At 46.9% G+C, this 16,913-nt stretch overlaps 1 protein-coding gene across 1 annotated transcript; it reads left to right on the top strand.

Annotated features, from left to right (window-relative positions):
- The first annotated feature begins 12,447 nt into the window (after window positions 1-12,447).
- On the top strand, window positions 12,448-16,563 carry LOC125283744 (serine protease 44-like). The gene is made up of 5 exons (XM_048226611.2): window positions 12,448-12,763; window positions 13,117-13,273; window positions 13,891-14,156; window positions 14,959-15,101; window positions 15,682-16,563. The coding sequence occupies exons 1-5, from the start codon at window positions 12,448-12,450 to the stop codon at window positions 15,913-15,915; spliced, it is 1,116 nt and encodes a 371-aa protein (XP_048082568.1). The 3' UTR covers window positions 15,916-16,563.
- Window positions 16,564-16,913: the final 350 nt, after the last annotated feature.

Raw genomic sequence — 16,913 nt, 5'->3', positions numbered from 1 at the left:
GGCAGAGCCTGCAAACGGCAGCCCTTACTGTCTGCCTGTCGAAGTGATGTGGAGCCTTGAGCGCCAGACCGCCGTGGGTGGCTCTGAACACCGGGCTGAGGCTCGGGGAGAGGATAGGTTGAGTGCTCACCGTGTCTCTGCTGGCTCGTTTCCCTTCTTACCCTGTGTTCCCAGGGTAGCTGTTTGTCACGATGCGGACCGTTTACCCCACCGCTCCCGATTTCCTTCCCTGTTCTTGAAACTTTGAGGTTGATTTATTGTAGCAGGGGTTTAGTGCCTTTTGCTTGTGAGAAGTGCCTGTGAACATTTAGGTGCCTAAAGAAGTGACTGAGGTAACGCTCCATACCTGTCACCTCTGACACTGTTCATCCCCTTCCTCTGGACATGTAGCCGATCAGAATAAAGACTGCATTTCCAAGTCCCCTACATCTAAGTGCGGCACTGATTCTGGCCAATAACACATAAACTGAAACGTTGGGTGTGAATTTGGGGAGATGTCCTTAATGGAGGACAAGCCCTTCTTCAGATCTCTTTCTTCTCTCCTGGCTGGAATGTGTACACGGTGACCGGAGCTTGAGCACCGATCTTGGGACACGAGGCACATGCTAAGGGTACGGAGCAGGAGTTGAGAAGGAACTTGGCTCCCATCACAGCTCTTCATGCAACAGAGAAAGAAGCTCTTCTTTTAATTAAGCCGTTTTCATTTTCGGTCTCAGTTACTCATAGAAAAACCTCATTCAGTGGATAACCAATTCAGTGGCTATCATGTGGAGTTTTATTTCTGGACTGTGATGAATGTAAGTTTTTAAAGTCATTTATTTAGACTTTTTTTTTTTTTTAGGGAGGGGCGGGGGGCAAAGGGAGAGGGAGAGAGAGAATCTTAAGCAGATTCCCCGCTGAGTGCAGAGCCCAACGCTGGGGTCCATTTCAGGACCCCGAGATCATAACCTGAGCTGAAATCAAGAATTGGACACTTAACCAACTGAGCCCCCCAGGCGCCCCGAGACTAAATTCTTTTTAATTCCTACTTCACTCTACACCATTGCTTCCTTCTCTATTCATTTTTTTAAATCGATAAGATTAAGAGCTTATGTTGATGAATGACTGTTCTTTCTTAATGCATTTCTGTATTATCATTTTCTTTATCGACAAGTAATTTATATATAGTAAAATGTACACATTGCAATATACAATTTTTACGAGTTTTAACACGGGTGTACCCCATGCTAACATCTCCAAATCATGGTCGAAAACATTTGCATTAATCCAGGATATTCTTTTATGTCCCTTTCTAATCATCCCCTCCCAGAGGTAACCACTGTTCTGATTATTATATTATTTGCATGTTATTGAACCCCACATTTTTTTTTAAGAGAGGGAGGTGGGAGGGGCAGAGGGAGAGAGAATCTTACGCAGGCTCCACACCCAGCAGGGAACCTGATATGGGGCTCCTTCTCCCAACCCTGAGATCATGACCTGAGCCAAATGCAGACGCTTAATAGACTGAGCCACCCAGGCACTCCTAGTTCATTCCTTTTCATTGGTGAGTAGTAATATTCCTTCGTGAATATTCCATAGTTGGTTTGTTTTCCTGTTGATGGACATTTGGGTTGTTTCCGGTTTGGGGCTATCATGAATGAAGCTGCTAATAAGCATTCTAGTATAAGACTGTTTTGTATCTATATGCTTTCACTTCTTTTGGGAATAAACCTAGGAGCAGAACTGCTGGCTCATGAAATTGATGTATGGTTAACGTTATTAGAAATTTCCAAAGAGCTTTCCAATTATTTGTACTGTTTGTGCTACTCCCGGCCATAAACGAGAGTTCCAGTTGATCCACATCCTCATCTGTCCTCAGGCTTTTTGGGTCCAATTTTAATAGGTATGAAATGCTACTGCGTTGCGGTTGTGTTTGTGTTCCCCTGTAACTAATGATACTGAGCACCTTCTTATGTGCTTTTGGTCATATGCGTGTATTCAGTGAAGTGTTTTCAGCTACTTTGCCCATCTTTAATTAGGATGCTTATTTTTTTTATTGCTGACTTCTAAGTCGTCTTCTTGTATTCTGAGTAGAAGCCTAAGTCTGTGACTTTTTTCACTTTTTTAGCTGGGGGCTGTGAAGATTTTTCCTCTATTTTTTCTCCTAGAAGCTTTATACTTTTAGCTTTTACATTTAGGTCTATGGTCTACAAATTAATTTGGGAGCACGGTAGGAGACATAGGGGTGAAAGTATCTTTTTTCTGTATCTTTAATGTTTATCCAGTTCCAGTACCATGTGTTGAAAATACATTTTCGCACTGATTTCCATTGGTACTTTGTCAAAAATTAATAGCGTATATGTGCATCTCTTTATGGATTGTCTATTCAGTTCCTTATCTATTTGTATATATTTTTTGTTTACCAGTATATTCTTATGCCAACTTTACAGTGTCCTAGTTACTTTTATAGTTAGTGTCCTAGTAGCTTTTATAGTTAGTCTTGAAATTCGGTAACGCTGAACCTCCCAATTTTTTCATGTTTTCCAAGGTGGAGCTTTGTGTAGAAATTGACAAGCTGATTCTAAAATGTATACAGAAAAGCAAAGGACGTGGACGAGCCAAAAGAAGAACTCTTGTACTTCAAGACTTACCATAATAGTATAGTAACCAAGACAGTATGGTATTGGCATAAGGGCAGACATATAGATCAGTGGAATAGGATAGACAGTCTAGAAATAGACCCACACATATATGGCCAATTGGTTTCAACCAAAGTGCCAAGGCAATTCAATGTAGGAAAGGATAGTCTTTTAAATAAATGATACTGGAACAATGGGGACATTCCGATGCAAAAACAAAACAAAACAAACCCCTCAATCTTAACTTTGCATTTTATGTAAAAATTAACTTAAAATGGATTATAGAGCTAAATGTAAAACCTACATCTAGAAAACTTCTAGAAAAAGGAAGAAAAGTCTCTGTGACCCTTGAGTTGGCAAACATTCTTTATAGAGGACACAAAAAGCATGAACTACACAAGAAAATAAATGATTGGATTTCATCAAAATGAAAATATTCTGCTCCTTAAAAGACACGATTAAGAAAGTGAAAATCAAAGCCACAGGCTGGAAGAAAACAGCAGAAATATCCACTCAGAGACTTATGTATGAATGTTCATAGCATCTTTATTCATAATAGCTAGAATCTGGAAACAACTCAAGTGTCTGCTAACAGATGAATGATAATCAATGAAAATACTACTTGGCAATAAAAAAAAGAATAAACTGCTGGCAGACACCAGAACATGGATGGAAATTCAAAAACATGTTGAGTGAAAGAAGCCAGATCCAAAGAGTACAGATTTCTGATTTCATTTATATGAAGATCAAATAGGCACAACAGGTGGTCAGTGGTTGATCATGATGGGTGTGAAGAGGGCACAAAGGCACATTCTGGGGTTTCAAAACGGTTTATAGCTTGATTGAAGTGGTGGTTACATGGATCTATATATTCATTAAACCAGTAGGTTGTGCACTTAAGGTCTATCTATTTAACCATATGCAAATTTTTCCTAGTAAAAAAAAAATAGGTTAATGTGACACATTCTAGTTTGGCTCCAATGTCTATTCTCTTCGTCTTGCATAATACATGTCTTATGCAATGACCTGATGTCTTAGGTCATTCTAGTGTTATGCCAGCAAATATTTAACAAGGAGTTCTGGAGAGGAAAAAAAGCCCAGATTTATAAAATTTTTCAGATTTCCGTAATATAAATACTTCCACTATGGCTGATCCTTTTTTTTTTTTTTTTTAAGATTTTACTTATTTATTTGAGAGAGAGAGAATGCCAGAGAGAGAGGGCGAGTGCCACACAGAGAGCACAAGCAGGGGTTAGGGGCAGAGAGGGAAGGAGAAGCAGACTCCCCACTGAGTAGGGAGCCTGATGCAATGCAAGGCTTGATCCCAGGGCCCTGGGATCATGACCTGAGCTGAAGGCAGACGCTTAACCTCCTGAGCTACCCAGGCGCCCCCACCATGGCTGATTTCAAGCTACCAACATGTCATTACTGAATCTGGAGTTGGGAAGAGATGTAAACCATTAGATAGAAGTTCTACCATACAGCTATAGTAGACCTAACCTCAAGATCTCAGGTAATTAGAAAATTCAGGAAAATAACTAGGAGGTTATGAATTTTGAGTATTTATTACCTTTGTTTTTAGTGTAATTTCTTTAATTATAGGTTTTATAATTTAAATATGAATAATGACTGTGTTAAACAGCCAGCTCATAAAATTCCGGACAACTAACAGTTGGCATTCATGAGCTGGGACAGGTCAGCTCCAGCATCTGCTGGGCTACAAGCAAATTTTGGGACAAGGGTTCATGTTCAAGTAACTTATTAAGAGAGTTATTTTCAGGAAAAAATTGTATGGATGTGAGGGAAACAGGATAGGAAAGGGTAAGAAGTTTAAGAATGTGAGTACAGGGGTGCCTGGGTGGCGCAGTCGTTAAGCGTCTGCCTTCGGCTCAGGGCGTGGTCCCGGTGTTCTGGAATCGAGCCCCACATCAGGCTCCTCCACTGGGAGCCTGCTTCTTCCTCTCCCACTCCCCCTGCTTGTGTTCCCTCTCTCGCTGGCTGTCTCTCTCTGTCAAATAAATAAAATCTTTAAAAAAAAAAAAAGAATATGAGTACGGGGCGCCTGGGTGGCTCAGTCCTTAAGCGTCTGCCTTCGGCTCAGGGAGTGATCCCAGAGTCCTGGGATCGAGCCCCGCATTGGGCTCCCTGCTCTGCTGGGAGCCTGCTTCTTCCTCTCCCACTCCCCCTGCTTGTGTTCCCTCTCTCGCTGGCTATCTCTCTCTCTGTGTCAAATAAATAAGTAAAATCTTTAAAAAAAAAAAAAAAGAACGTGAGTACAGGTGAAGTCTAGGCTAAGCAAGATCCTGGAGAATATGTTACAGAATTCATCCAGACTTAAAGCAAGGGAGCTGGGCTTTTGTGCCCTGCATCACTATGTCGTTGGCTGCACGCTGATGGGAGGGATGGGAGGTAGGAATGCAGCGCCTAGTCACCGTCTGTAATGGGGCTCCATGTGCTCAAGGGTAAGCCTCCTAAGAAAGATGCAGGTATGAATTCCTAGTAGCAGTACCTAGAGTAGCTGGGAGATGGGTACACGAAACAGGTAGAATGGATCCCAGGTGATCTGGGTGGCTATGCACTTCAAAACTGCCTTTCTCAGCTTCCTCGAAACTTAGGGTGACCACATATTTAAGTTATGTTCCATGAGATGTAAGTAGAAGTAGTATGCTGGTGGAGGGGATGCCCTTCAAAGGTACACGAGTATGTTTTTTGGTTCTTTCCCCTTCCTAAACGGGAAGATGAGAAAGACGGAGATGCATCTTGGAGGCAGAGAAGTGTGTCCATGTTAAGGGTGGCAGAACTGGACCTGGCTGCCTACATTTGGACTGTTAAGGAAGAGAGAAATAAACTTTTTTTCTTTTGAACCACTCTCTTTTGGGATATCTCTGTGACTGCACTTTAACCTGTACCCTAATGAATATAGTGAGCGAAGAAACAAGCTATAACAAATATCTACAGTCGTGACTGTGTGGAACAATAATAATTTCTGATTTGTAGGTTTTTCCTTCTTCTTTAAAAAATAGCAAGACAGGACTAAGCCCAACAGAATGAGAGACTGTATCAAGAAGAACAAGGAGGACAAATCCACTACAGAAAAGATATACTTATTTGTACATGACCTGGTTGTTTCAATATAGAAAACCCCAAAGAATCTACAAATTATCAAAATTGATAAAATAATTTGATAAGATGGTTGAATAGGAGAATAATACAAAATTGCCTTTCTGAAAGATGTGCATGACTTTGTGGGAAAATTTATGACATTTTATTGAAGGACATGAAGGAAGACCTAAATAGAGATACACCACATTCATGAGTAAGAAAGCTCAACACCACACAGATGCCAATTCTCCCCAAGATGCTCTTTAGATTTAATGCATAGTTGAAGAGAATTTTCAACAGTTTAAAAAATATTGTCAAACTTTTCCGTAAGTTTATATGGAGTACCAAGAATAGCCAAAACCCTAATGAAGAAGAAGTTGAGGTGGGAGAATATATTCTATCACATACTGATGTTCAAAAGCTCTAGTAATCAAGCATATGTCAACTATACTTTAATAAAAAAAGGAATGGGCCATTCAGTACATGGTGCTGGGATAAATGGTTAAATGGAAAATAAATGAAACTGAATTCCTTTTTTTTTCTCAAGATTTTATTTATTTATTTGACAGAGAGACAAGCAGAGAAAGAGGGAACACGAGCAGGGGGAGTGGGAGAGGAAGAAGCAGGCTCCCAGTGGAGGAGCCTGATGTGGGGCTCGATCCCATAATGCCGGGATCACGCCCTGAGCCGAAGGCAGGTGCTTAACAACTGAGCCACCCAGGTGCCCCGAAACTGAATTCCTATCTCACTATAAGCAAAAAAATATGTGGGTAAAAGATGAAACATGAAAAACAAAACTTTAAAACTTTTAGAAGAAAACACAGGACCGTATCTTTAAGACCTCAGGATAGGGAAATCTTTTTTTATATTTATTTATTTATTTTAGAGAGAGAGCATGAGAAGGGGGAGGGTCAGAGGAGAAGCACACTCCCCACTGAGTGGGGAGCCCAATGTGGGGCTCAACCCTGGGATTCTGGGATCATGACCTGAGCAGAAAGCAGACGCTCAATCGACTGAGCCACCCAGGCGCCCCTAGGGAAGGCTTCTTTCTTAAACGCAGACACAAAAAGCATAAATGATAAAGAAAAAGATTGCTCTTTCTATGTTAAAACTACGAACTTTTATTCATCAAAAGATGTAATAAAGTGAAAAGACAAATCAGGATTGTAAAATGATATTTGGAGCATGCATTACCAACAAAGGATTAGCGTGCATTAAAAAAAAAAAACCCTCAATAAGGAGTACTTCAAAAGCAATTTAAATATAAAATTGGGCAGATGTTACAAACATTTTACAGAAAGACAGCACAAATGGCCGGGAAAGATATGAACATATACTCCAGGGAAATGTAAATTAAAACCTTACCAAGATATAATTTTATGCCCACCATGCGGGAAAAAACAGAACTGTGGCAATGAGTGTTGGGAAGCGTGGAGATTAACAGAAAGATTCATAGACTGATGGTGGGAGTGTAGTTTGGTAAAATTAGTTTGAAAACTGGCATTATGAATTAAGAAAAATACATTTACTTGACATCCAAGGTCATAACTCTCGCAGATGACACAGGTAATTCAAAAGACACACAATGAAGCAGAGTTACTCATAGTGGATATACACCAATAGTATACATAGAAAACGGGTTGTTCTGCTTTTTTGGAAAACATCGTCCGACAATGTAGGACTATGACTCTAGAAAGAAGGGTAATAGGTGAGATGAACCCTACAATTGTCCTGGCTTCCTAAACGGAAGCAATTTTCACATGGCACAGGGAGGGGAACCCAAACAGAGTGCAATGATATCACTAAGTTAAGGAGACAGATTGGGGCTCAGGAAGAGTAGGCATCTGGAGTTTGCAGGTCAGAATCCTGAAGAGCAGGGGTTACCATACTATGGTTTGTGGGCCACTTCCAGATACAGCCTGCTTTTGTATAGGACTAAGAATGATTTACACAGTTTTAAAGAATCGCTTTTTAAAACGATTATATGGGGGCGCCTGGGTGGCGCAGTCGTTAAAGCGTCTGCCTTCGGCTCAGGGCGTGATCCTGGCGTTACGGGATCGAGTCCCACATCGGGCTCCTCTGCTGGGAGCCTGCTTCTTCCTCTCCCACTCCCCCTGCTGTGTTCCCTCTCTTGCTGGCTGTCTCTCTCTGTCAAATAAATAAACAAAATCTTAAAAAAAAAAATAAAACGATTATATGGCAGAGTCCATGTGGACCTGCACAGCTTAAAATATTTGCTGTCTGTCTTCTACAGAGCAAGTTTGCTGATCCCTGCTGTTCAGGATGGAGATATGCAGAGAAACAACTCCAGAAATCTGCAGAACTCTCCCTTCAGTCTTTGGCTGAATACTAATCCGCACACACATAGGTTGCCTTTCCAGGAGGCTAGGCAGAGAACAACTGCTAGGGTGCTATACGATGAACAGCTCACAGAGCTCACACAGTGCTGGGAGATTCAAGTTTCATCCCTCCAGAGAGGAAGGACCTCACTGAGTACTCAGACAATCAGTAGAGATCCCATCAGGCTCACGCCTTAGTATTAAGGTGAAGGTAGTCCTAGAATAAAGGCTATTCTAGACTCATCCTAACAAAGCTTAAAAGCCAACTTTGAATGGACCAAGGTGAACTGCAAGTAATTTAGTTGCCTGCCAAATTTCCACACTCCTTAAAAAAAGGAAATACAATTCAAGTAGTCAACGGTGTAACATTAATAGTGTTCAGCATTCATTAAAAATTACTAGACCTATAACTAAGAGGTAAGCCAGTCAATAGAAACAGATACAGAAATAGTAGACAAGAACTTTAAAACACCTGTTATTGGGGTGCCTGGATGGCTCATTCGGTTAAGCATCCAACTCTTGGTTTCTGCTGCGGTCATAATCTCAGGGTCCTGGGATGGAGTCCCCAGGGTGGGCTTTGAGCTCAGCATGAACTCTGTCTGAGATTCTCTCCCTCCCCCTCTGCCCCTCCCCCGCTCACACACTCCCGTTCTCACACTCTTTCTTTCTAAAATAAATAAAAATCTTAAAAAAATTAATAAAACACCTGCTATTAATATTCTAAATTTGCTCAAGCATTTAAAAGAAAACATGAATGGGACTAGAAGAGAATATAAAGAAAGAGCTAAATGGAACTGTTAGAGCTGAAAAATATACCACCTGCAGTAAGAAATTCACTGGATGGGTCTAACCACAGATTAGATACTGCAGAGGAAAATATTAATGAAATCAAAGGCACAGCAATATAAACCATCCAAACTGAAGCATAGATAAGAAAAGATTGAAAAAAGTTATTGGACCCTGATGATTTGACATATGGAATGATATCGCGTGGTCTTACCTGAGAAATTGGAGTATAGAAGAATGGAAGAAAATAGTGGGAGAGAAATATCTGAAGAAATAATATTCTTCAAAAACTTTTCAAATAATTCAAATAATTTCTGAAAATTTCCAAATTTGATTAAAAACGAAAAGCCACAGGTTTAGGAAGCACAACGGACCCCAAGTAAACACAAAGAAAACCACATTGCAGAACATGGTAATTGAATTGTTATTCAAAACTCAGGGGTGGAGTTTAAAAGCAGCTGGGAAAAAGACATTATATACAGAGGAGCAAAGATAAGAATGATCAGGATGCCTGGCTGGCTTGGTCGGTGGAGCACATGACTCTTGTTCTTGGGATTCTGGGTTTGAGCCCCACGTTGGGTGTAGAGATTTCTTAAAAATAAAAAATCTTAAAAAAAAAAAAAAAAAGAATGACTGCAGACTTCTCTCCAGACACAATGCAAGTTAGAAGATAGTAGAGAGAGGGTCATCTTCACGTGTTAAAAGAAATAAAGTAAATCAGCAGAGAATTCTGCATCAAATGAAAATATGTTTCAAATATGAAATTAAAGTAAAGACTTCTAAAAACAAAGGCTGAGAGAATTCTTTCCTGGACTTCAAGAGATTCTGAAGTTCTTCAGGTTGAAAGAAAATGATATCAGATGGAAACTGCTCTGTACCAAGACACGAGGTGGGTGCCAGAAATGGTAGCATTGTTAGGAAATATTAAAGACTTCCCATTTTTAAATTTCTTGCAACGTGGAATACGAACCTTTTTCAACTTTTGTACTCACTCCATTAAAATCTATTGGTCTTTCACTTTGAATGGATCTTGTAGCCATACATAATTTTGTAAAACCTTCGGAAAATATTGGCTCACTGTAGATTTTTCGAATGTTGACATGTTTCATTACACAATCAATATAAAAAAATCACATTTACTTATATCACTACAGTTGTCACAAAAGTATTTAATTATTGGAAAGCTGGAAAGTGTTGTCTGCCTATGATGCCTTTGCCAGCACCATTCTCAGTGGACTCACGGAGTGTCTGACTTATCGTCTTGGGACCCACATAACACAGTACTACAGAGTACTGAAATGCACTAATCCCAGTAAGAATGAATTGTTAGCCCTCCACGGTGGAAAGAAATCGATATAATCATCTTGCCACCAAAGAGCTGGTTGGTTTCCTTCAGGGATGTAGCATTTCAGGGGGTTGGCCTTGACCTTGGATGCTGACCAATTGGACATTCAGCAACTGCAGCTATATCGGCTTCGGTAAGAGGAAGCCCACGTTGCTTTATTGGGTGAAGACTACCCTCCAATCCTGTCTACACAAATACTCTGTTCATGGACACGCTGTGCAAGCGTGGAGGTTGACGAGGACAAGTGTGAGCTGATTTCTCGTGGAGGAGTCATCCACATGGTTGTTGAGTGGCTACTCATTGGTGGGAACTGGCACAGAACAGAAAAGGCTATATACTTCTATTCATTTATATGAGAGAGAGAGAGGAGAGAGAGAGAGTGCACAAGCTGGGGGAGAGGCAGAGGGAGAGGGAGAAGCAGGCTCCCCGTGAGCAGGGAGCCCGATGCGGGGCTTGATCCCAGGACCCTGGGATCATGACCTGAGCTGAAGGCAGACGCTTCACTGACTGAGCCACCCAGGCGCCCGAAGGCTACACACTTTATGTCTGCTCCCACAGGTTCATTCATGTGCCTCTTCCCCCGGATTATGGAGTTTTGCTCTTTCTAAGCCCCTGACCAACCAGACAAGGCATTCATCACAGCTCAGGGGTCCATGTATGTTCTTATTCAGGCTACTTCTCCTTTTCTACCAAGTCGATGTCCAGGTGTACTGTTTGAAGCCCTATGCACAGGATTTCTCCTGATCCCTGCCTTTCAGGGCCACCCCCGAGTGAGGTTCCAGGGCAACAGCAGTCTGTTTTCAGCACCAAGATTTTAAGCCCATCTGTGAACGCGGCCTTGGTTTTTTCCTCTTTCCTCAGCTCGTTACAGGATACTCCTTATAAGGCTATGGGTACAAACCGACGGAGAAAGTTTAATTCAATACAAGCAGGTGATATGGAGGTCTAGGCCATTATTTTTGTGCAACTTACTTGTGTCTTCAAGACCTGTCATAATAATCCAGTTCCAAATGTCTCAAGTCCACTGAATGATGAATTGCTTTGTCCAGCCGAGTTTATGACTTGTTTAGTCTGGCTGAATATCTCCTTTACGATAGGAGGCATGGGACTCTCAGTTACTTGATGTTCCTTGGTCTGGCCCTCGGTTTCCTTCTGCGGTGCATGGAGCAGGGAGCTAGGAGCTGCTTTTCAGATTTTTTTGCTGCAGACGGTGTGGTCTTGCTCCGGTACCGTAGGAGTCTATGCGGTGACTCTGTCATTAGGACATAGCCGAGACTCCTTCCAGCACTGTTATTTTATCGCAGCCAACTCCAGCACCATGGGGTTTGCGGGGTCATATGGCCCCAGCGTTAGGCTGCTCAGACTGCAGCCTGACTTCATGTCTTGATAGGAGGAACTGCAAAGCATTGTGGCCACTTTCTGTATGGACTCCAGGACAATGTCCCCGCTCAAGACTTCTCATTTATTCACATTCCTTTTGCCATGCAAGGTAACATATTCGCAGGTTCCAGGGATTAGAACACGGACGTGTTTGGGATGCCGGTGTTCTGTCTACTACAGCGCTGTGTCCAGATGTTGGCTATGAAGAATAAAGCTACTAAAAACAGTCGTACAGGGGTGTGTGTGTGTGTACATATAGTTTTATTTCTCTGGGGTCAATGCCCAGGAATGCAATGACTGGGTCGTATGGTAATTGCATATTTTGCTTTATAAGAAACTGCCAGTCTGTCTTCTGGAGTGGCTGTAATATTTTACTTTCCTACCGCAGCGTCTGAGTGACCCAGTACCTCGGCCTCCACGTCCGTATTGGGCGTTGTCACGATCGTTGATCTTCGCCAGCCTGTTCGGTGTGTCGTGAGATCTCATTGTCCCTTCCAGTTGCGCCTGGCTCAGGGCTCTGTTCCAGGGGAAGGGCAGGGTCGTCTCGAAGGCGGCGGGTCCGAGTCGGCGGAGCAGGGCCGGCAGGGGAGGAGCGGGGCGAGGCGCGCTGCACTCCTGGCCGCGGCGGCGGCGGCGGGTGCGGGTCTGCGGAGGCCCGGGACAGGGCGAGGTCGAGGCGGGGCCGCCGAGTGCCCGGGAGGCACCGCGCACCGGTCCACGCAAGGCCGGGACGAAAAGCCTCCCCGAGTCACGCCTCCGCGGCCCGACGGTCAGGCCCCGCAGGGGGCGCGGCGGGACCCGGTTTCCCGCCAACGCGAGGGCAGGGCCGCGGGCCGCCGCGAGGGGGCGCTGCGAGAGGCGCGGAGCCGGCGGGCCCATGGCGTCCCCGGGCGGCGGCTCCCCGGGCCTCCTGCTCTGGCTCCTGCTCCTCCAGCCCCGGGTCGCTGGGACGCAGGGCGGGTCCGCGCCGCCCCCACCCTCCCCGGCGCCCACCTCCCCGTCGTCCTCGGGGGGCGGCCGCGAGGGCCCCGGCGCGAGCGTGTGGAGGGCTGAGGGACCGCCCGTGACCCCCGGGCCCCAAGAGGCGGCCGCATCCCCCCAAGTGGTGGCGGTCACCCCAGGGGCCTCTGGCTCCTACAGGGCTGTGGCCACGGCAAAGCCACTAACCACAGCAAAGCCGCTGTTTCCTGCAGGTGATGTTTCTGGGTCAGGCCCTGCCGCGGAGACCTGGCCTGGGCCGAGGGGGCCGAGGGCGCCGAGGGGGCCGGGACTCTGCTCTGGGGGAGGGTCTCATGCGGAGATGGTTTTTCGCAGGGGAGTTGGGGGGTCGGAGGGGCCCCAACCCTGCGCTTGAGCTCGGAGGGGACGCGTGGCCATTCTCCGAGGAGCCTCAGGGGACACAGAGCTGCCCCCGGGGTGGGGTGGCGGGTCTGAAGGGACAGGGCCTTGCCCTGAGGGTCCTGAGGCTTCTGAGCCTCAGCGGGCTCTGCGGGTGGTGCTGGCAGGGGCGTTACTGTCAGCCCCTCCCTCCCCTGACCTGCTGCAGGGTGCGGCCAGAGGTCCATGAGGATAGTCGGCGGACTGCCCGCCGCGGAGCGGAAGTGGCCGTGGCAGGTGAGCCTGCAGATCAATGACAGACACATGTGCGGAGGCTCCCTCATTGCCAGTCGCTGGGTGCTGACCGCCGCCCACTGCATATTCGGGTGAGTGTCTGGGGCTCTGTGACCTGGAGCCAGTCCTGTCCCCTTCCCTGAGCTTCCTTCTCCTTATCCGAAAAAGAGGGTCCTAAACCCTGCTCTTCAGGCTGCAGTCAGAGGTAGGTGATGGTAGGGCCCTGGGTAGCCTGAAAAGTCAAGACCCCAAATCAGGTTCAAAGCTTGCGCTGATTCGCCTTCAGGCCAAGTGACAAGAAATGGGAGGGATGCCAGTTGAGAGGCAGTGTGTGGACAAAGACTGGCGAGGGGGGATATTTAAGAAGAGTGTAGTGTAGTAGACCAATGTGGCTAGATCGGTGGTCTCAAACTTTCGAGCCTGGATAAACCTGCAGAACTTGTTAAAACACTGCCCGTCCCCACCCCCAGCGTCTCTGATGCAGATCAGGAGCCAGATCTGAGCATCTGCATCTCCAGCTAGCCCCCAGGTGACGCTGCGGCTCCTCCCCGGGGAACCAGACTGGGAGCACCACTGGAGAGATGGACCAGCGGTCCAGGGATGGGGCGCGGTGATGGAGGGAGGGAAGTGGTTGATGGAGAGAGGCCCAGGCTGGGAAGGCCCAGAAGACGTGGAAGGGGAGTGTAGAGCCTCCAGGATCTCTCTGCAGCCACGTGGAGTACACGGCAAAGCTGGGAGACATCGTCATGAAGAGTACCTCCAGAATGGCCATCGAGATCCCCGTCCAAGACATCGTGGTTCACCAAGATTACAATCCTATCGGATTAATTGAGAATGACATTGCCCTTGTTCTGCTTGAGTTCCCTGTGAATTTTTCCTCCCACATCCAGCCCGTGTGCCTCCCGAAAAAGGCGTTCATGGTACAAACTGGTACAGAGTGCTGGGTGACTGGCTGGGGGAAGCTCGATGAAGCAGGTAAGACTGAAGCGAGACTCGAAGCTCAGGCCAGGCAAGAGGCTGCCTCGTGCCCTGCGGTTGGCCTTAGAGCTAAAGGGGGAGGCAGGGAGGCCATTTTCTAGCAGGTGGATAAGGGAGGAGGGTGGAGAAGATGCCGGTAGAGAGTAATTTGATGGCGTTACAGATTTGATTAGAATTTCAGGGCCTGGGGGCTCAGGTGACCAGCAAAGTGGGTTCTCTCTAGGGTGGATTTTAGCCCGTGGGGTGTTGGTGTTGATCTGTCTGCCCACGGGAGCTGTCGCAAACTGGAAGTCCTTGCCTTGGTGGACAGGGAGCTTCCTGTGAGTGAGAAGAGCCCAGAGAACTCCTCTTGGTGAGGCTGTTGGGCCTCCCATCCCTGGGGAGAGGTTGGGTTTGGTACTTTGGGGGACACTACTTGTCCAAGAGTTTATGATCCTGCTTAAAAGTAAGGTCACTTCACTGAGGCACAGGACAACTGTCACGATTACTAAGGATACTCAGAGTGACAGAGCTGGTTTTGATTTCTCAGGGCTGGTAAGGCCTCACCTCTTCCTGTCCTGATGTTCTTCCTTCTCCTGTCTTGGTTTTGATTCCTACCTCCTCCTCTGCCTCCGTCGGCTTCGAGCCTCATTTCTTCCGGTGTCAAGTGGGGACCATATTCACGGCGCTAACGTGGCGTCCGTCTGTGAACACACTGTACTGAGACCAAGAGTGTGTTCCAGGGGCTCCCATTCTGTTCCATGAGGCAGGTCCAACGACTCCTAAATTATCTCTACAGATAAATCCAAAGAATCTTCAGAATGGCTACAGGAGGCCGAGCTAAACATTATCCGTTATGAAAAATGTAACACAATGCTCCAAACAGAAATGGAAACTACTAGTGACGTGGTCAAGGAAGGGACGGTCTGTGGTTACAGCACCCAAGGAAAGGATGCCTGCCAGGTCAGTTCATGGACCCTTGGCTGTCTTGCCATTTTGTTGTCCCCTCACCATTTCCTCATTCACAGGCAGTGGGGCCTGTGTTATTCACCAGCCCCTCCATTCACCCTTAATGCACGTCAGGGGGACTCACGGGGACAAGCTGCCAAGGCTTGGCCGGGCTGGCCTGCCTGGATCCTTCAGCAGGAGGACCTGGTGCTACCTGGAGGGGGTTGGGAGAAGAGGGGAGATTCAGGCAGAAAATACCAGAAATGCAAGTCACGTGTTTTGAACCCCCTCGCTGTGACAGGCAGAGTGCTTAGGTGAAGACTTATGATTAGCTCAGAGTATGGACATTTTCTTTGTTTATATTCAATTGTTTTTTTGTACACTGATTTTTTGCATACATGTATGAATTTTGTTTGCTGAAGTTTTCTACCCTTAGAGCCGATATTCTCAGGACCTAGGGCTGGTGGATGCCTGGGGGAGGGTGGTCCTGGGGAAGCCCCACGCGTGCCCGTCTCCCCAGGCCTTGCAGTGCGATCAGCCAGTTCTGATGGTGATTGTCTTCCATTCCTGTGTTTGTTTCTTTCTCTTTCTCCAGGGAGACTCTGGGGGGCCCCTGGTCTGTGAACTTAATGCAACGTGGGTCCAGGTGGGAATCGTGAGCTGGGGCATTGGCTGCGGTCGCAAAAATTATCCTGGAGTTTATACAGAAGTTAGTTTCTACAAGGACTGGGTCATTGGTCAGTTGAGTCAGGCTCGCTCTTGGGACTCAGCAGGCTTCTTCCCACTTCTGTGCCTGCTGCTGCCCCTGGGCGTCCTGGTGGCCCCGTGATCACCCTGGCCCACCCCCTCCTGTTGCCGAGTCTTGCCTGGGCCTCTCCTCCGACCTCCCACTCCTACTCAAATGCCCTCTCCCCCAGTTCTGGTTGGCACCCAGTGACCCTGTAGAGAGCCACACAGTAAGAGCGGCAGCAAGGCTGGAGCCCCGGAAGTGTCCCAGCCCGATGCCCCAGTCACCTGCGTCGGCCACACGCACACCTTGGCTGTGCCCTGCCTGCCTGGAAGGAGGGAGGTCAAGCATCCCAGCCTGAGAGCCAGCCAACTGGCCAGCTGAAGCCCAGGGCTTCCTTGCCATCTCGGAGAGCCCCTGCCGGAGACGTCACACCAGGAGCAGGGAGACAGCACTGGACCTGGGCGTGGTCTCAGGCTGTCACCTGAGACTCTGACAAAGTGGTCAGCTTGCTGATGGTGCAGAGAGAGGGAGGAGGCGTCACCAGGTCCCTGCCGAGGTGTGAGGCCTGGGGTTTCCACATCTGCCGGGGTGTCTGGGGCTGGGAGACGTTTCCCTGCAGCCAGCGTGGATCTAGCCGTGCGTGGCCAGCCTGTGCCACACAGGCCCTCCTGGGGCAGCCCCGTGATGGGGTCCCCTTCCTCAGTCCCTAGTGGCCCCGCCCAGGCTCAGCCCAAGTTGTGTGGAGGTGTTGACGGAGTGCAGAGATTTCTGACATCAACTGAATAAAGGTTTGGAGTGCATTCTTATTTATTCTGAAGCTCTGGTCTCCTGAAAGTTGTGGGGTTGCCCATAACATACTCTGTAGGGAACTAGTGTCCCACGTAGCCTGGAAAGCACTTCCTGGTGTCCAGTAAACCTAGAAGAGTTAGAGGTGGGGAGCTTCTCTACCTTGATATAAATCTGATGGATGGCCTTAGCCAGTGGGTCCTACTGCCTATCCTGTTAGAGCCATCAACGTCTCTGTGGCTGGAAGTCTTGTAGCTGAGTTTGGCGGCCTCGGCAGTCAGGAGCAGAGAGAGCAAGAGGACAGAGACTGG

The sequence above is a fragment of the Ursus arctos genome, unplaced genomic scaffold (assembly GCF_023065955.2).
Source record: "Ursus arctos isolate Adak ecotype North America unplaced genomic scaffold, UrsArc2.0 scaffold_14, whole genome shotgun sequence".
NCBI classification, from domain to species: domain Eukaryota; kingdom Metazoa; phylum Chordata; class Mammalia; order Carnivora; family Ursidae; genus Ursus; species Ursus arctos.
Note: the sequence above shows the minus strand (reverse complement) of the source record. Positions and strands in the feature narration are given on the sequence as shown.

What these genes read in the sequence shown, in the direction of transcription:
- LOC125283744 (XM_048226611.2), top strand. Translation starts at nt 12,448, where the DNA reads ATGGCGTCCCCGGGCGGCGGCTCCCCGGGCCTCCTGCTCTGGCTCCTG. An exon ending in GCCGCCCACTGCATATTCGG is followed by an intron (nt 13,274 to 13,890) that starts GTGAGTGTCTGG and finishes ATCTCTCTGCAG; the next exon opens with CCACGTGGAGTACACGGCAA. An exon ending in AAGGAAAGGATGCCTGCCAG is followed by an intron (nt 15,102 to 15,681) that starts GTCAGTTCATGG and finishes CTCTTTCTCCAG; the next exon opens with GGAGACTCTGGGGGGCCCCT.